This window comes from Mus pahari, chromosome 7 (genome assembly GCF_900095145.1).
Source record: "Mus pahari chromosome 7, PAHARI_EIJ_v1.1, whole genome shotgun sequence".
NCBI lineage: Eukaryota > Metazoa > Chordata > Mammalia > Rodentia > Muridae > Mus > Mus pahari.
In genome coordinates this window covers 51,740,445-51,756,286 of record NC_034596.1, presented here as the reverse complement: position 1 = coordinate 51,756,286, position 15,842 = coordinate 51,740,445, and the positions used below count along the sequence as shown (strand labels likewise).

The 15,842-nt window shown below is 43.6% G+C and overlaps 1 protein-coding gene across 1 annotated transcript in view; it reads left to right on the top strand.

Moving 5' to 3' along the window:
* Positions 1–1,406: 1,406 nt before the first annotated feature.
* Positions 1,407–15,842, top strand: part of Snx6 (sorting nexin 6) — a 42,890-nt gene continuing 28,454 nt past the window's right edge. Inside the window, exons 1-4 of the mRNA XM_021201665.1 lie at positions 1,407–1,456; positions 1,602–1,649; positions 14,083–14,187; positions 14,681–14,791. Coding sequence (XP_021057324.1) covers positions 1,451–1,456; positions 1,602–1,649; positions 14,083–14,187; positions 14,681–14,791 — 270 coding nt within the window. The 5' untranslated portion in view covers positions 1,407–1,450. The remainder of the gene's footprint in view (positions 1,457–1,601; positions 1,650–14,082; positions 14,188–14,680; positions 14,792–15,842) is intronic.

Here is a 15,842-nt window from a genome sequence, read left to right as displayed (position 1 = left end):
GTTAGGCTTTGCTCTATAGAGAGAGAGAGAGCACATGGTCAGAATGGCAGGGCTTTATAGGAATGGAAGCTGGGGAGGGAAGCCTGTGAGCTGGAGATGTTTAGGGTAGGGGCTGGGTGAGAAGAGCTGAGAGGAGCCAGCCTGCCAGCATGGGCCCTGTAGTCGGTATCTGAGATGCTGAGAGCCTGGAGGCCAGCATGCACTTGGCATGCTAATAGGTACCACAGTTAGCCTTTTTTTTTTTTTTTGGATGGATCTGTCATTTCAGACTTTTTGTTGATGATAAGGGGCAATGAAATCTCTCTGTAATTGCTTCTTAGCTGAAATTAGGGTGTCATTGTCAGAGCCCAGGAAGGCTGAGATGCTGGTAAGGCCAGGGGTGGGGAGGAAATTCACACCAGCGGATGGATATATACATGTATATGTGTAGGAAGGGCTGTGGAGAAAATGAGTCAGTTGCAGACAAAGTGGTATTTGTTTGGATGTGAGGCATGAGGAGATGAAGGATCTGAATAGGACAAGAAGAAACCAGGCTTGGACCTTGAATGTGATGATGTCATTAAGTGGCGATACAAGCTTTGCTTGAGTGATCCTTTGTAGAAGTGAGGTGCAGTAAGTTAGAAATAATTATTTCTTATAAAATTACATTTATTTCTTGTGTGTGTGTGTGTGTGTGTGTGTGTGTGTGTGTGTGTGTGTGTGTGAAAGGACAATCTGCAGTATCATTCTACCTTGTGGGTCAGTCCTGGGGCTTGAACTCAGGTCTCTAGGGTTAGCAGCAAGTATGTTTCCTCACTGCTAAACCACGCTGGCCCAAGGGATTATTTTCTTGAAGCGTCTGTGGATGGTGGTTTCGAGCTATTCAGCTGGACAGTTAGATCGGGTCTGGAGATTGTTTCTTAGTATAAAGGCAAGGAATACTCTCGTAATGAGAACGGCTCTGTTTTTATAGTGCTCGGTCATTAGCACCCCAAACTGAGGTAGTTATTACTTCCCCAGCAGTAAAAGCTTGATTATAGCCCCTGTCTGCTTACTATGTGAAGGCTTTTGGCTCCTGAAACTTCCACAAGCAATAGGGTATTAACGGTGATTAATCATCATGTAACTCAATACAAAGACAAGAATATTTACTGTAACTTCCTGAGAGTGCAGGTACAGTTTTTTTAGGGGCCCTCGGGGGCAAGAGAGGTGGACGGTTCTCCGGGTGGCCCTGGTGTCTTTCCAAGCCTGAGCTCGCCAGCAGTGAGCAGCGACTATTGCTCTGGGCCAACCCTCCCTCTTACCTGGAGCAAAGGCTCCTGCGTCCTTTCCCCTTCAGGGACAGCTCCCCCTCCTGGAGCGGGCGGGGGGCGGGGCTGGCGCTCGGCTCCGCCCTCCGCCCCACCCGCGCGGCCGGCTCGGTTCGTGGCCTTGCTTGTGCGACTGCGCGAGCCCCGGACTCGAAGCAGCCATGATGGTGGGTGTTCACGGCGGCGCCGAACTCGGGGCGCGCGGTGGGGGCGGCGGGCGCGGGGACGGCGCGGGCTGGGCGCTAATGTCTCTCTTTGTGTCTCCCCCTTCCCTTCCTCCCCTTCGGTGTGCTGGGCCCGCCGACCCCACAGGAAGGCCTGGATGACGGCCCCGACTTCCTCTCGGAGGAAGACCGCGGAGTAAGTTGTGTCTTCTGTCGTCTCGGACCCTCGGTCCCTCCCCCGCCGTGGCCCGAGGAGGGGTCCGGGCTGCGCTGCCGACCTCGGTCGCCCTCCCGACCTCCGCGGCGCGCGCCCCGCCCTTCTGCAGCCCTGCGTCCCTGGGGTCGGGCGCTTCTCGGTTCCGCTGGTCCCGTGGCCGCTTTCTCGCCTTGGGCGGGCGATCCAGCCCTGTGCTGAGCTTGCTTTTCCCAGGCCCCGCTGCAGGTTGGGTGGCGAAGGTGGTGGCCGGGTTGGAACGCCCCCATCCTTGACTCTCTGGGCCAGGAAACCCATTTTCAGACCTTCCCGGTGGTACCGTCAAAAATCTTCTTTCTGTGGCTTTCTGAAACCTCGTTTCTCCTTTCTCTGCTCAATGGTATGGGTTGGTCTAAATTTACTCTTTTGTAATGATTTTTTTTTTTTTTTTTTGCAATCAGCAAATCTCAGTCGTGCCCTAAAAGATTTTGCAAAGAACGGGTAGCTTTCAGTATCTTTACTTTTTCTAGTATGTTCCTCAACCCCCCCTCCCCATCCTTTTCAGGATTCTCTTGATATTGTTTCCCATCTGTAGCTCATATTAAGGTATGACTTACAAAGTAATAATTTATATAAAGATGTACAGCGTGATATTTTGATGCGTGTAGAGGTTGTGAAATAATTATCATTGTCAATGAGCATAGATCTCACTCAGGACCTTACTCAGGTACCTTCATTTTCTTTTTGAGGAGAACACTTGGTCTACTCGCAGCAGAGTTTCAAGTATCCATTATTATTATTATTAATCACTCCACTGTACATTAAGTATCCAGAACTTAAAACTGAAAGTTTGTATCCTTTGACCACTCCCTCCCCCTCCCCCCTTCCTGCCCCTTGTTCAAAGGTCTCATTTCTCCCTCCCACTGCATCCCCCCAGCACTCCATTTGTCTCAGTGAAGGGTAGCATTGCATTGCATGTAGTGCACTGTTACTGATGTGTGACTGCCACTAAGCAGAATTTCATTGTCACCATTTTATCACTCAACAGCTCATACTTGGTTTAGTTTGCAAGGTTCCAGAAACTTGGTTTGAAACAAGTTTCCTTGTACAAGGCATTTTTTCCTGCCTCCCAAATGTGGATGTGGTACATTGTCACCTAGCCTAGTTTTCCTTTTGTTTTCTATTTTGTGTCTACTTATCCATCCTAAAATATGTGAGAGATGCAGGTGTTAGTGGATTCGGGATAGATGATAGCAGTGTAGGATATTGTTGTTGGTAAGAGATTCTTTGTCTGTGTGGTGGGTAGGTGCAACTGTGTACAAGTGCCTGTAGAGAGAGGCCAGACGGTGTCAGACCCCAGAGGCTGGTGTCACAGGTGGTTGAGAGCAGTCTGTGTGGATGCTGGGGACTGAACTCAGGTCTGTAAGAATAGTCATAATTACTGAAGTCGTCTCAGCTGCCCCTGAAGCAGAGTTTTAAAAAGTTAGTGTCACGGAGGGGCACACACTACTGCTGATGTGTTTCCTTCCTCCAGATAGTCCCCTGTCCGTTCTGCTTTCCTGTCGTGTGTATTCCATTGCAGAGAACAGCTTTGTAGTCCCAGCTCTCACCTTCCACTTATGTGTGGGTTCTGGGATTGAACTCCCATTGTTGGCAAGCACTGTACTTACTGAGCCATCTTGCAGGCCAGGGTTGGGGTTTAATAAAGCTTAGTACAGGCTTAAGCATGAAGTTAGGAAAGAGCCACTCTCTTGGAAAGAAAGACAGGCACACCCAAGAGCATGGGAGGTAAGCTTCTCTAAGGTGTCTTTAAAAGACCTGTGGTGTGGATAGAGGCTCATCTCGGGGCACTTGAGAGTTGCAGCCAGATGCTTTTGTGAATGATAAATGAACTCCCTCAGTTTACATAGCAGCTTCATACGATTTCTGGTTTCTAAAATTTAACCTCTAGTTAACTATAAAACAATGTTTATGTGTATTAATTACAAAGTGTGTGTGTGTGTGTGTGTGTGTGTGAGAGGTGGAGAGAGGGGGGGGGGGGGAGGAAGAGAGGGGGGGAGAGGGAGGGGGGAGGAAGAGAGAGAGACAGATTGATTTGGATAAGACAGAATTAGAATTTACTAATTGTATTTTGGGGTTTGTTTTATTTGATGTTTTGAGATAGGGTCTTGCCTTGTAGCTATGACTGACCAGGAACTCACAGATATTTGTTGCCTCTGCCTCAATACTAAGGTTAAAGGCGTGAGCCACTGCCTGGCGTATTTTGGATTTTAAGGGAAAAGAAGTGGGGTTGAAAATCAGAGGTGAGTGTAAGACCTTGACCTCTATCCTTGATTCTGGAAATAAAATAGGAGAAACTAGCAGTTAATTGATGAAATGAGATTCGTTTTAGTTCAGTTAAACTGATTGTTCTAAAAGCATGTAGTCTTCCTTGTTTAGATAAAAAACTATCTTTTGTAGTCTACCATATAAAAAGCAAGTAGGAATTGTTTGACTGTTATTTTTGTTTGTTTGGTTGGTTGGTTTTGGTTTTTCAAAACACGGTTTCTCTCTGTGGCTCCAGCTATCTTGGAACTCACTCTGTAGACTAGGTTGGCCTCAGACTCGAGATCGACCTGTCTCTGCCTCCTAATCTCTGCTGGATTCAAGGTGTGAACCACCACAGCCCGGCTGAAGTGTTAATTTTTTAAAAGATTTATTTAGTTCGTGTGTATGAGTACACTGTAGCTGCTCAGACACACCAGACGAGGACATTGGATCCTGTTACAGATGGTTGTGAGCCACCATGTGGTTGCTGGGAATTGAACACAGGACCTCTGGAAGAGCAGTGCTCTTAATCTCTGAGCCATCTCTCCAGCCCCAATATTTTTTTAACATTAATAATATGAAAAGTAGAATGTTTTCTAATGCATAACTTGTGTTGGTGGCGCTTTGCCTTTGTAATATTTGTGCACAAAACTGAAAGTACTTTGGATATGTCTGAGAATTTTTCACATGTCACAAAATTAGTGAGAGAGAAAGCAAAGAGCATAGCTGTCCAGGGGTAATTGTGGAATGTCGTGAATGAAAAAATTACTCATTTTTAGTAGCGCAAATGTTAATTTATTAAGGAAAAGTGAGAGTGAAAGGGGTTCCAAGGAGGCATACTCTAAAAACAAACACACAAACACAACATAGGCTGGAGGTGTAGCCCAGCGGTGCAGCTTGCCAGCAGAGTTCTGTGCCTGGGTTTGAACTCCCCTCCCCTAAGTGGAAAAAGGCATCGTGAGTTAGAAATTGTGTGCTGCAAGTGTGGTTCCACCAAGGCTGATGGCCTGAGTTCAGTCCTGTAATGCAGATGATGGAGAGAAAACCAGTTCTCACAAGTTGCCCAGTCACTGGTCTCCACATACATTCTGTGGCCTCATCCTCACTTGGAAAATAAAGTAAAATGTTTAAAAACAAAACAAAACAGAAGAAGAGAAGGCGTCTGACTCTCTAAAAAGCAATGTTTTCGGCTGTTAGGATGTAGTGGGGGCTGTGTACCCCGTCCAGTTCTTCCTTGCTGTGCTGCTGTGGAACTATCGAGTCAGCAGTTATGGCTGGACCTTCTGCTAAGCATTGTCAATATCTGAAGCTTAGTTTTTCTCTCCTTTTACATTTATTTGTGTAGAGTATGTGTGTGTGGTGGTGCTGCAAGGAGTGTGAGTGTAGGAACCAATCACAGGTCTCCTGGAAGAGCAGCAGCCATGCACAGCCATGCAGCCAACCCTCCAGCCTATGTACAGGGGTTAGAAGGCAACCTTCAGGAGTCAGTTCTGTGCTGGACAGTGGGTCCCTGGGCTTGAAGTCAGCTCAGCAGGCCTGTGCAGCACACAGCTCACTTACTGAGCTCTCTCTGTCTCTCTCTGTCTCTGTCTCTGTCTCTGTCTCTGTCTCTGTCTCTCTCTCTCTCTCTCTCTCTCTCTCTCTCTCTCTCTGGCTCCAACAACCCATGAGGTTTCTTGTTCACTGAAGTTTGATGACTGTTGCACATTTAGTTTGCTGTTTTCTCATTTTTGGAATAGAAGTGTCTGGCCTGTTAGAAGTAGATCCCAATAGTCATATTTTAAGGCATTGCAGTTTTTGTTTAGACTTCAGATCAGTAGTTTTCAACCAGTAGGTCATGACTCCTTTGTGGGAAATATAAGAATCCTTTCACAGGGGTCCCCTAAGACCACCAGATAATACAGGTATTTATGTTATGGTTCATAACACTAGCAAAGTTACAGTTATGAAGTAGCAACAAAAATAACTTTATGGTTGAGGTCACCACAACATGAAGAGCTGTATTAAGGGGTCACAGCATTGGGAAGGTTAAGAACCACTGCTTTAGATCATTTTGCTCAGCCTATAGAAAAGGGACTCTCTTCCCCCGCCCCCTTCACATTGTGTTTGTTTGTTTATCTCGTTTGGGGGCTGCACATGTAAAGTCAAAGGACCACTAGTGGGTGTTGGTTCTCTCCTACCATGTGGGAACTCATGTTCTCAGACTCCTTCACCCACTGAAATGTTGTGCCAGCCTTCTCCCCCTCCCACCTCTCTGTTCTGTTCTTCAGATCGAATCTCTCTATGTAGCCCCCAAATCCTGTTTTTCCTGCCTCCCTCTCCCAAGTACTGGGACTGCCTGTGTGCACCATCACATCCAGCTTTTGAAAAGGACTCTGAGAGAAAAGTATAAAGTGAGTGTTTGATCTAGGTAGCAAAAAGAAACATTAAAGATTCAGAAATAACACCAGCATGTAGAATAATGAGTAGGTAAAAGTAAAGCCCATATTTTAAAGGAAATCTTTTAAAGCAGATGGAGGGTTTCATCATGGTATTTTTATCAGGACAGACTCAGGACAAAAAGAAAATGTTTTATGGTGACTAAAAAGAAGGCTTAAAATAGTGTATTTGGTGACATAAACCAGTAATCCGTGCTCTTGAGAGAACCGAGGCAGAGGGATTTTTGGGCCGAGAGAGTATGAGACCCTTTCTCGGTGCGCTCCCCTTTCCCCAAAAGTTAAAAAACAAACCCAAACCTCACAGCATCATCTCTATAGGCTCAGCCTTGTTTTCTTCAGCTTCATCTCTTCAGGAGCTACACACACAAATGAAGGATAGTAACATATCATTTAATAAACAACATATCATTTAATAAACAAATGAGTCCTTTGAACTGGACCGTCACTATGTTTTGATGTGCAATGCATGTCAGAGTGATGACCTAATTCCCTTAGCATGTGCTTTCAATTCTAAATGGCATGCTGTTTTAAAAGTGGCTGTGGTGGGCGGGTCTGCTGCTGCATCTTCTGGGCTCCCCTCTTACTCCAGCTGTGCCAACCCCCCCCCCATTCAGCTCAGTCACACAGGGATCCTCAGATCACAATAGTCTCGGAGGCCAGCTTAAGTTCACCTCGGAAATACTTGCTGTATCTTTTAAAAACTTGTAAAACTTTTATTTATTGTCTAATTGGAAGTGTGGCGGTCAGAGGACAGTTTCACGAAGTTGGTTCTTTGTTCAGGGATCTCATCAGGCTCTCCTTGTGTGTGGTGGTCTGGTTTGCTTTCTGTGGTGACACAACCCTGATCAGAGCCACCCCGGAAGGAGAGGCTTCATGGCTCTCAGGTGATATAATCCACCAGCGAGGGAAGCCAGGCAGGAGCTGTGGAGGAGTGCTGCTCGCTGGCCTGAGTAGGGTGGCACCGCCTACTGGGGGCTAGTCTGATAAAGTCAGTTCCTCAGTTAAGTTTGCTCTTTTCCAGTGACTCCTAGTCTGTGTTGACAAAACCCAGCCCAAGTGGCCCTCCCCTCTTTCTCTCCTGCATCGTTGGTTTCTCTGGGGTGTAGCAGTCACTGCTGTTCTTCCACCCTCTGGCTGCCATTCTCCCTCATTGTTTTCTCACCATTTCATAATTATAATTATTAAATCATGTCCCAAAAGGACTTCCCTGTACCCCATTTCTTTTGGAGTAAAGTCCAGACATCTTTCACTCCTGTTTATCACTATTGACAACCCTTTGTAGCAGGCTGGCCCGTACAAGCTCTCCCACCCCACACAAGCACTGTCTCTCTGGCTTTGAAGCGCCTCTGCACTTTGTCTAATTGGTATATGCAGTTCAGTGCTGTAAGGGCTTCCTCACACATTTTCTTTGACTGGAAATTCTTTTAAAACCTGGAACAAATATTTGCATTATTTGTGTGCCTATACAGTATTTACACATCTATACAGATTCAGAAAGATTGAAGAACTGGTTGTGATCACATATAGCTAGCAGGAGCTGTAGTCGGACACACCATTGAGCTAGTTTTTGGACTCCTAACCTTTTTGTTGCCACAATGAATTTAGCTCTCCACCTCTCTTTAAATAAAAATAACTTTGTTTTTGAGTCAGGGTCTCACTATATAGCCCAGGCTGTTTCTAACTCAAGAGATTTGTTTGCCTCTGTCTTTGGAGTGCTGGGATTAAAGACATGTCCACCACGGTCATCTTAGGTTTATTTTCCTTTTTTTTTTTTTTTTTTTTTTTTTTTTTTTGGTTTTTCGAGACATGGTTTCTCAGTATAACCCTGGCTGTCCTAGAACTCACTCCATAGACCGGGCTGGCCTCAAACTCAGAAATCTGCCTGCCTCTGCCTTGCTAGTGCTGGGATTAAAGGCATGTGCCACCACTGCCTGGCTTGGTCATCTTAGTTTTAGTTAGTACTTGTTGTAAAGCCCAGACTAGCCTCAGACTCACAGCAGTTTTCCTGAGGGATGGGGTGCGTTTTACTTAGAATACAAAGTACTGGATTCCCTTGTGGCGTGGCGTAAAGATTTCTGAGGCAGCAGCTTGCTTGTGTGTTCTCGAGATGACAAGGACCCATGGCAGGACTGCAGTGAGCCAGTCACAGTGAGTTAGAGATGATGTCAGGTGAGATGGTAGAGTGCCCTGTGGCTTGCTGTAATGACTTTGGCTTTTCCAAGTGGAAACCTTTTTAAACTCAGGAATACTAGCTAGAGTAATGAGATTGTAGTGGTGGGTTTAGTAAGGAACAGATTGCTGAAGGTCAAAACAAAAACAAGAAACCAGCAGGAGATTACAATAATTGTTATTTTTCTCCCTCCCCATCCATATCTATACATTTTCTAATGCTAATGAATTTCTAACAAAAGAAACTGATTAACAATAACAAAAAGAAACTGATTAATTTTTTAATATTTATTTATCTCCCCCTTCCCCACCCTTCTCCTGCTTGCTCCAGTCCTGCTTGCTCCAGTCTGTAGGTTTTTTATTTGTTTCTCATTACGGGTGGTTGTGAGACACCATGTGGTTGCTGGGATTTGAACTTATGACCTCTCAAAGAGCAGTCAGCGCTCTTAACCGCTGAGCCATCTCACTAGCCCAATATTTATCTTGTGTCAGCAACTTGCTAAAGTCAATGCTCCTTCCAGTGTGTGAGTTCCAGGCTTCAGACTCAGGTCACCAGGCTTGATAGCAAGCACATCTACCAGTGAGCCATCTCACCATCCTGAAAATGTCTTTTTGTCTAAGTAGTTATAGATGGAGAATTAACCACCCAGCAGCTGGTCAGCATCTTTTTTCTTTTTGTGTTCTGGTACTCAGGGTCTTGTACAGCCTAGGTTGAATTCAGCCTCCTATATAGGTGAGGATGACCTTGAACTTCTGATCCAAGGGATTCCACCTCCCAAGTATACCACCACTCCTGGCTTAGGGTCTTTAAGTGATTATCATCATTATACGTTTTTTTTAAGTGTGTGTGTATAAGTGTGTGTGTGTGTGTGTGTGTGTGTGTGTGTGTGTGTGTGTGTGTTTGTGCAAGCACCTACAGTGCAGGTACCCCTGAAGGCCAGAAGAAGATGTTGGAGCCTCTGGAGGTGGGAGCACTATCAGTTGTGAGCCACCACACAAGTGCTATAAATCAAATTTCTGTCCTCTATTGGAAAAAAATAGCAGGTACTCTTAAACCAGCTGAGCTATCTCTCCAGCTCAAGATCTTTAAATTTTTATTTTATTTATTTGTATATATTTTTTGAGACAAAGCTTGCTATGTAGACCAGGCTAGCCTCAGATTTCCAGAGATCTGCCTGGCGCTGCCTCCAGCCCTGGAATTAAAGGTGCGCACCACTTCCCTGGTCTTTTAAGTTAATTTTAACGATACTGTACTTTTTGTCGTTTAACATGTCTGTCTCATGAAGAACAACACAAATGTTTAACCCACTCTGTCTCTGAAGTACAAAGTTTATTTAACCAAATAAAAATTAAACCAGTTAAAGTCTAGTTAGAAGTTTCCTCAGACTGAACTCTTGCAGAAATTTGATTAAGTGTTGGTAATCATAGGATGTCTCTACATTAAGTCTTTCCCTCATTAAAACCTTCTAAAGTTACTGGCTTACCCTCCCCCCCATGGGAAACAGTCTACCTGAGAAATCTGTATAATTTATGTGATTGACATTAAATTTACAATGTTTTATGATGTCTAAGTGAAGGTCTAAGTGTCTAATGTTTTATGATGTCTAAGTGAAGATTGAAATTTTTTTTTCTGTGTAATACTAAGAAATATAGTTAACTGAAAGATCTATTTCAAGTGTGGTAAAATATAAAAATATTCACTGAACACCCAGCAGTGGTGACATACACCTTTAATCTGGAAGCAGGGTCAGGCAGATTTCTGTGAGGACAAAGAGCCTGGTCTATAAAGAGAGAGAGTTCAGGTCAGCCAGGGCTACATAGAGAAACCCTGTTTCAAAAACCAAAAAAGCAAAAAAAGCAAAAAAAAAAGAAAAGAAAAGAAAAGAAAAGCACTGAAACAATATAGCAAGTTAACTTTCAGTGGAATTTTGTGTGATGTGATACAGTATCACCTGAGATAAGCAGTGAGATTTCATTTTAGAGTCTGGCTTCTCCGTGTATATCTTGGTTATTATAAACAGGTCTTGAAAAAAGTCTTACATATATGTACTATGAAGAACAATTTACTGTCTAATAAAATAATCCTTTATATACCTTTTTTTTTTTTTTTTTTTTAAAAGACTGTTTCTCTGGACCAGGCTGACCTTAAGCTCTGAGATCTGCCTGCTTCTGCTCCCTGAGTGCTGGGGATTAAAGCCTGTGTCGCCACCATCTGTTTGTTGTGTACTTCCTAAAAACAAATCTAGAGCTAGATTTTGTTTTTGGAACAGGGTGGTGAAGTCAGCTTTTAAAAGAGTGAAAAAGACATGGTAGATTGAATTAATAATAATAACTCTTAAGGTATTATGCAAAGTATATAATATGCTTCAATAAGGTGTGCAAAAGCGAAGTAACAGAAAAGTTAGGAAGCTAAGAGCTAGGTCTCAGGGCTGGAGAGATGGCTTAGCAGTTAAGAGCACTGACTGCTGCTTCTGCAGAGGACCCAGGTTCAATTCCCAGCACCCACATGGTAGCTCACACTTGTCTATTACTCCAGTTCTAAAGGATCTGGTACCTCTACACAGACATGTGTGTAGGTAAAACACCAGTGCACATAAAAATAGTAAATCTTAAAAGAAATAAAAAAAAAAAAAAAAAAAAAAGAAAAGAAAAAAGAAAAAACAAGCTGAAGAAGAGATGGTTCACTGTGCTTGCTATACAGACATGAGGATCTCAGTTTAGACCTCCAGAACCTGCTGAAAAAGAAAGTTGGACATAGCAGTATATACTTAAGATTCCAGTACATGGGTACAGGCAGGTCCTGGAGGTGGGTGACCCACCAAACTGCTAGCTTCAAGTTTGATGAGAGACCCTGTCTGAAAAAATAGGATCAGCTAGGGATGGTGTCATACTCCTTTAATCCTAGTACTCGAGAGGGACAAGATAGCTGACCTACCTTTGCAAGTTCTCATACGGCCATGGCTACACAGTTGATACCTTATCTCAAAAAAGTATATATATGTTGCATCGTGACAGGGTAACACTTGACATTGACACTTGCCTTTAACAGCCCAAAGCACATGTACCTTCCCGCATGTTCATAAGCCGAACACCAGAACTAAAGGCAGAAAAGTAAAGTTTGTTAAAGGGATGCAAAGGAACTCTCTGAAAATGAAAGAAATCTTTCAGTATCTCGGTTTGGCATTTTACAACGTTAAGACTTGCATATTATATGTAAATTGTATCTAAAAATTATAATCATGGACTAAATCAGCAGTTCTTAACTTGTGGGTTTTAACCTCTTAGGGGTTAAACAGCCCTTTTACAGGGGTTGCCTAAGACGATTGGAAAACATGAATAGTTACATTATGATTTATAACACCAGGAAAATTTTAGTTATGAAGTAGCAATGGAAATAATTTTATAGTTGATGGTCACTACAACATGAGGGTGGCAGCATTAGGAAGGTTGAGAACCACTAGACGAAATAAAAGTTTATTATGTGACACAGGGACGTTTATAAAGATAGAAGAATCAAAACGACAAATATCTTTTGGGGCATGGTGGTGGGTACCTATAATTCCATTGAACCTATAAATCCTAGCCCTCAGGAGCCCTTGAATTCAAGGTCAATCAGAGCTGTAAAGTGAAACCTTGTCTCAGATAACAAACAGGGAAAAGTCAAGTGTTGTGCCATAGATCAAAGGGGGGGTTGTATTTAATATAGAAAGATGAGAAAGTTGAAGAAAACACTTTTAATTATCTGGAGTAGTCTTGGTTTTCTGAGACAGCCCTGGCATACAGCCCGGGCTGGCCTGTTGCTCATTCTGTAGCCTAAGCTAGCGCAGACTTTCCCTCCTCGTGGGCCTCTGTCTGTGGGATTTCAGGGTGCACCACCACACCTGGCTGTTGATTCTCATCAGTTGTGTTTAGGAAATGCTAATGTGGACAATAAAAACAACAGATGGGGAAATATGAGCTGGGAGTGTAGCTCTGCAGTAAAGTCCTTGCCTACTTACCAAGTTCAAGGATTAACCGGGACACACTACCCTACCACGCTCCACCCACCCCAGCTCCTGCACAAAGAACAAAATAAAGAAAGGTAAAGTTATGCCCAAAATTATATGATTAATGTACTAGTTTGCTTTGGGTGTTGCAAGAAATCACCTCAAATGGGCTAAAACAACAGTTTTCATAATTCTAGAGGACAGAAATTAAGATGAGCATGACTTCCCGGAGACCCAGTATCTCCCCCCCCCCCCCAGTCTGTAAGGTCTTATTCTTTCTTTCTCAGCTTAGAAGTAGGTGGAGCATTGCTGAGCTTTGATGCCAAGTGGCCTTCTCTCAGTTGGATTAGTTGTTCTTGTTTTGAGACAGGATTTTAAAACCATATAGCCCTGGCTGGCTTGAAACTTGATCCGTAGGTCAGGCTGCTTCATACAGAGCTCCACCTGCTTCTTCCCCCAGAGTGTAAGAACCACCATGCAAAGTTGTTTGTCCCTAAAGACTGGTATAGGCTGGAGAAATGGCTCGGCGAGCACTGACTATCCTTCCAGAGATCCTGGGTTCAATTCCCAGCAATTGCATGGTGGCTCACAACCATCTGTAATGGGATCTGATGCCCTCTTCTGTTGTGTCTGAAGACAGCGACAGTGTACTCATACATAAAATAAATAAGACTTAAGGTGCACCAGAATGATCACCTGTGGAAAACCCTAAGTGAATCACATCTGCAAAATCCTTTTGGCCACATAGAGCCCAATTGCAGATTGTGAGGATTTGGGTATAGATACCTTTTGGGAGCCATTAGCCAGCCTGCCACAGGAATTATTTTTAAAGTGGCTTGAACATGAGTTTAAAAAAAAACAAACCAGGCCTGGAGAGATGGCTCAGTGGTTAAGAGCACCAACTGCTCTTCTGAAGGTCCTGAGTTCAAATCCCAGCAACCACATGGTGGCTCACAACCATCAGTAATGAGATGTGATGCCTTCTTCTGGTGTATCTGAAGACAGCTACAGTGTACTTAGATATTATAATAATAATAAATAAATCTTTAAAAAAAAAAAACACCAAAAAGGAAAGAGTTCCTACATTTTTGGTGGTAGAGGTTAAGATGGGGTCTACTGGTCTTGCGTTTGCCATTCTGCCTCAGCCCCCTGAGTCCTAGGACCACAGGAGAGTGCAGGCCTGCTCTGCTCCCTGCTTTGTTTTTGTGTTGTCTTGTTGGCAGAAGAATGAAATTACTTCTGAACCAAGTTGGTAATATAGACCTTCCATTCCAGCCTGCAAGAGGCAGAGGGAAGCGGATCACAAGTTTGAGGCCAACCTATCTGTCTTTTAAAAAAGAGATTTAAAAAAAAAAAAAAAAAAGACTGAAAAGACGACTCCTTGGTTAAGACCACATAGCGGCCTGTAATGCAGACGGTTCTAACCCTCTTGGGCTCCTTCATGCACATGGTGCATGTATTTACACTCACTCACACACACACACACACAGATAAAATAGAGCAATTTTTCTTCATGTTGTGCTTTCTCTTTTTTAGCTTAAAGCAATAAATGTAGATCTCCAGACTGATGCTGCTCTGCAGGTGGATATCTCTGATGCTCTCAGCGAGCGGGATAAAGTCAAGTTCACTGTTCACACCAAGGTAATGTGGGGCTTTGTGTTCTGTGTTGCTTTAGAAAGGCTGGTGCTTGTGTAACATGTTGATTGGAACTTAAATTTTAAGTATATTGGAGTCATAGGTCTTAATTGACTGCTGTTTTAACAAACAAGATTAGGGAAGTTACTTTTGTTTATTCAGTGTTTTTTGAACTAGTATGTGGTTCTGCCTGTCTTGGCACTGCCTGTGTAAGCTAGGCTGGAGAAGTTACTTATCTAATGGTTTTAGGAATTATCATAGAACCTAGTCTGACCAAGTAGCTTTGGCTATCCAGGAACTCACTGTGTAGACCGGGCTCATCTCAGCTCCTAGGTCTGCCCACCCCTGCCTCTGGACTCTGGATTAAAGGTGAGCGCCTCCAGCTAACGTATGCATTTAAAGGGATGATAGCAGTACAGTATATAAGTGCCTATTAACTCGTTTTTCAAAGATCTGAGGATAATTTTACTTTTATTCAAGAAAATTGCTGTCTTTACAGAGTTCATTGCCAAATTTTAAGCAAAATGAATTTTCAGTCGTTCGACAACATGAGGAATTTATCTGGCTTCATGATTCCTTTGTTGAAAATGAAGACTATGCAGGTTACATTGTAAGTATGGGGTGGGGGTCTTTTTCCTCCCTCCCTTCCTTCCTTCCTTCCTTCCTTCTTTCTTTCTTTCTTTCTTTCTTTCTTTCTTTTTTTTTTTTAAGATTTGTTTATTTATTATATGTAAGTACACTGTAGCTGTCTTCAGACACTCCAGAAGAGGGAGTCAGATCTTGTTAGGATGGTTGTGAGCCACCATGAGGTTGTGGGATTTGAACTCAGGACCTTTGGAAGAGTAGTCAGTGCTCTTAACCACTAAGCCATCTCTCCAGCCCTCTTTCTTTCTTTCTTTCTTTCTTTTTTTCTTTCTTTCTTTCTTTCTTTCTTCCTTCCTTCCTTCCTTCCTTCCTTCCTTCCTTCCTTCCTTCCTTCCTTTCTTTCTTTTTTCTGAAGTGCATGTATCTAAGTGTTGTCTGTGCAGGTACCCACAGAGATCAGAAGAGACACCCTAGAATTTGAGTTACAGCAAGTTGTAAGCTGCCTGACATGGGTGCTAGGAACCAAACTCAGGTCCTGTAGGAGAGTACCGAACTGCTGAGCCGACTCTCCAGCTCTCTGTTTATGTGTAATGATGTATATGTATCTGTGTGTGTCCATGTGCCCGTGGAGGCCACAGGCATCAGATGTCCCTGGAGCTGGGCTTACAGGTGGTTGTGAGCCACCTGATAGTGTCAGGAGCTGTTCGTGGGTCCTCTGCACGACACTGATATCATTACTACTAAGCATACCCCAGCTTGAGTTTTTATTTTCTAAGAGCATTTTGGAAACTCCTGTGGTTTCATTTAGCACTTTTAGTGACTGATGTGATTTATAAAATGGCAGCTGGGAGGCATTGGCTCACCACCTTTTACCCTGGGCTGTCATGTCTGACTTTGAGTCTGTTAACATTTCTTACTTGGTCTTGAATTCTTTGGGTTTTTTCAAAGTCGAGTCTTGCTGTGTTGCCTAGCCCCTTCCTGGTCTGGAACTCACTGTGTAGTCCAGGCTGACGTTGAACCTGCTCTTGACACTGCCTATCAAGGTCTAGGGTTATAGACAGGAGGCCTTCTGAGCT